General features: G+C 45.1%; 1 protein-coding gene across 4 annotated transcripts in view; it reads right to left on the reverse strand.

Annotated features, from left to right (window-relative positions):
• Nucleotides 1–2,500, reverse strand: part of nedd4l (NEDD4 like E3 ubiquitin protein ligase) — a 51,427-nt gene that overhangs the window by 8,176 nt on the left and 40,751 nt on the right. For all 4 annotated transcript variants that reach the window (XM_060891741.1, XM_060891740.1, XM_060891738.1 and 1 more), the window contains one exon: nucleotides 1,814–1,935. In XM_060891741.1, the coding sequence (XP_060747724.1) occupies nucleotides 1,814–1,935 (122 nt within the window). The remainder of the gene's footprint in view (nucleotides 1–1,813; nucleotides 1,936–2,500) is intronic.

A 2,500-nucleotide genomic window follows, 5' to 3' on the forward strand; every position in this document is an offset into this window, starting at 1 on the left:
CTAACACACATGTGGGACATGAGGAGCTAACACACATGTGGACATGAGGAGCTAACACACATGTGGGACATGAGGAGCTAACACACATGTGGGACATGAGGAGCTAACACACATGTGGGACATGAGGAGCTAACACACATGTGGGACATGAGGAGCTAACACACATGTGGACATGAGGAGCTAACACACATGTGGGACATGAGGAGCTAACACACATGTGGACATGAGGAGCTAACACACATGTGGGACATGAGGAGCTAACACACATGTGGGACATGAGGAGCTAACACACATGTGGACATGAGGAGCTAACACACATGTGGGACATGAGGAGCTAACACACAGGTGGGACATGAGGAGCTAACACACATGTGGGACATGAGGAGCTAACACACATGTGGACATGAGGAGCTAACACACAGGTGGGACATGAGGAGCTAACACACATGTGGGACATGAGGAGCTAACACACAGGTGGGACATGAGGAGCTAACACACAGGTGGGACATGAGGAGCTAACACACATGTGGGACATGAGGAGCTAACACACATGTGGACATGAGGAGCTAACACACATGTGGGACATGAGGAGCTAACACACAGGTGGGACATGAGGAGCTAACACACATGTGGACATGAGGAGCTAACACACATGTGGACATGAGGAGCTAACACACATGTGGACATGAGGAGCTAACACACATGTGGGACATGAGGAGCTAACACACAGGTGGGACATGAGGAGCTAACACACAGGTGGGACATGAGGAGCTAACACACATGTGGGACATGAGGAGCTAACACACAGGTGGGACATGAGGAGCTAACACACATGTGGACATGAGGAGCTAACACACATGTGGGACATGAGGAGCTAACACACATGTGGACATGAGGAGCTAACACACATGTGGACATGAGGAGCTAACACACAGGTGGGACATGAGGAGCTAACACACAGGTGGGACATGAGGAGCTAACACACAGGTGGGACATGAGGAGCTAACACACAGGTGGGACATGAGGAGCTAACACACATGTGGACATGAGGAGCTAACACACATGTGGACATGAGGAGCTAACACACATGTGGGACATGAGGAGCTAACACACATGTGGACATGAGGAGCTAACACACAGGTGGGACATGAGGAGCTAACACATGTGGACATGAGGAGCTAACACACATGTGGACATGAGGAGCTAACACACATGTGGACATGAGGAGCTAACACACATGTGGGACATGAGGAGCTAACACACATGTGGGACATGAGGAGCTAACACACATGTGGGACATGAGGAGCTAACACACATGTGGGACATGAGAAGCTAACACACATGTGGGACATGAGGAGCTAACACACAGGTGGGACATGAGAAGCTAACACACAGGTGGGACATGAGAAGCTAACACACAGGTGGGACATGAGAAGCTAACACACAGGTGGGACATGAGGAGCTAACACACATGTGGACATGAGGAGCTAACACACATGTGGACATGAGGAGCTAACACACATGTGGACATGAGGAGCTAACACACATGTGGACATGAGGAGCTAACACACAGGTGGGACATGAGGAGCTAACACACATGTGGGACATGAGGAGCTAACACACATGTGGGACATGAGGAGCTAACACACATGTGGGACATGAGGAGCTAACACACATGTGGACATGAGGAGCTAACACACATGTGGGACATGAGGAGCTAACACACATGTGGGACATGAGCTAGAGCAGTGGTGTGTTTTAATAATGTTACACTCAGCTCTGCTTCTCTATTCATGTTACATCTCTAACGTACCGTCCAGCAGCTTGCCGTGGTACACCGCCATGCCCGCCACTCGCCCGATGAACTTAAAGTATGAGAGATGATCCTCGTTACACAACCCTGAGTTTGGATTAATCTGGAGTGTGTAGTTATCTCTGTACACAAACAACACAAACTCAACACGGTTACACACAGGAGCAAGAACTGAATCTTAATGTAATCTTAATGTAATCCCTAAAAAGATGAAAATTAATCACTGTAGAATATTTCTATTCTCACTGTTCAGGTCAGGCTGAGGTTTAGATCTATATTTCTGGCCCTGAAATAAACTCCACCCAAAGCAGGGACTTCAATCGAGGGGCTCTGACGTTATCAGTGTTTTCATTGCAATTCAAACTGCGGCCACAAGGGGGAGACAGAGGGCGCCGCATTAACGTCTCAGAGCACTTTATAATACACGTGTTTGTGTTTACATTTTTTATTATTAATACTAATTTAAAGTATTAGTGTATTATTGTTTATTATTCATACTAATTTAAAGCATTAGTGTATTATTGTTTATTATTCATACTAATTTAAAGTATTAGTGTATTATTGTTTATTATTAATACTAATTTAAAGCATTAGTGTATTATTGTTTATTATTAATACTAATTTAAAGTATTAGTGTATTATTGTTTATTATTAATACTAATTTAAAGCATTAGTGTATTATTGTTT

Source organism: Tachysurus vachellii, chromosome 17, assembly GCF_030014155.1.
Source record: "Tachysurus vachellii isolate PV-2020 chromosome 17, HZAU_Pvac_v1, whole genome shotgun sequence".
Classification (NCBI taxonomy): Eukaryota; Metazoa; Chordata; class Actinopteri; order Siluriformes; family Bagridae; genus Tachysurus; species Tachysurus vachellii.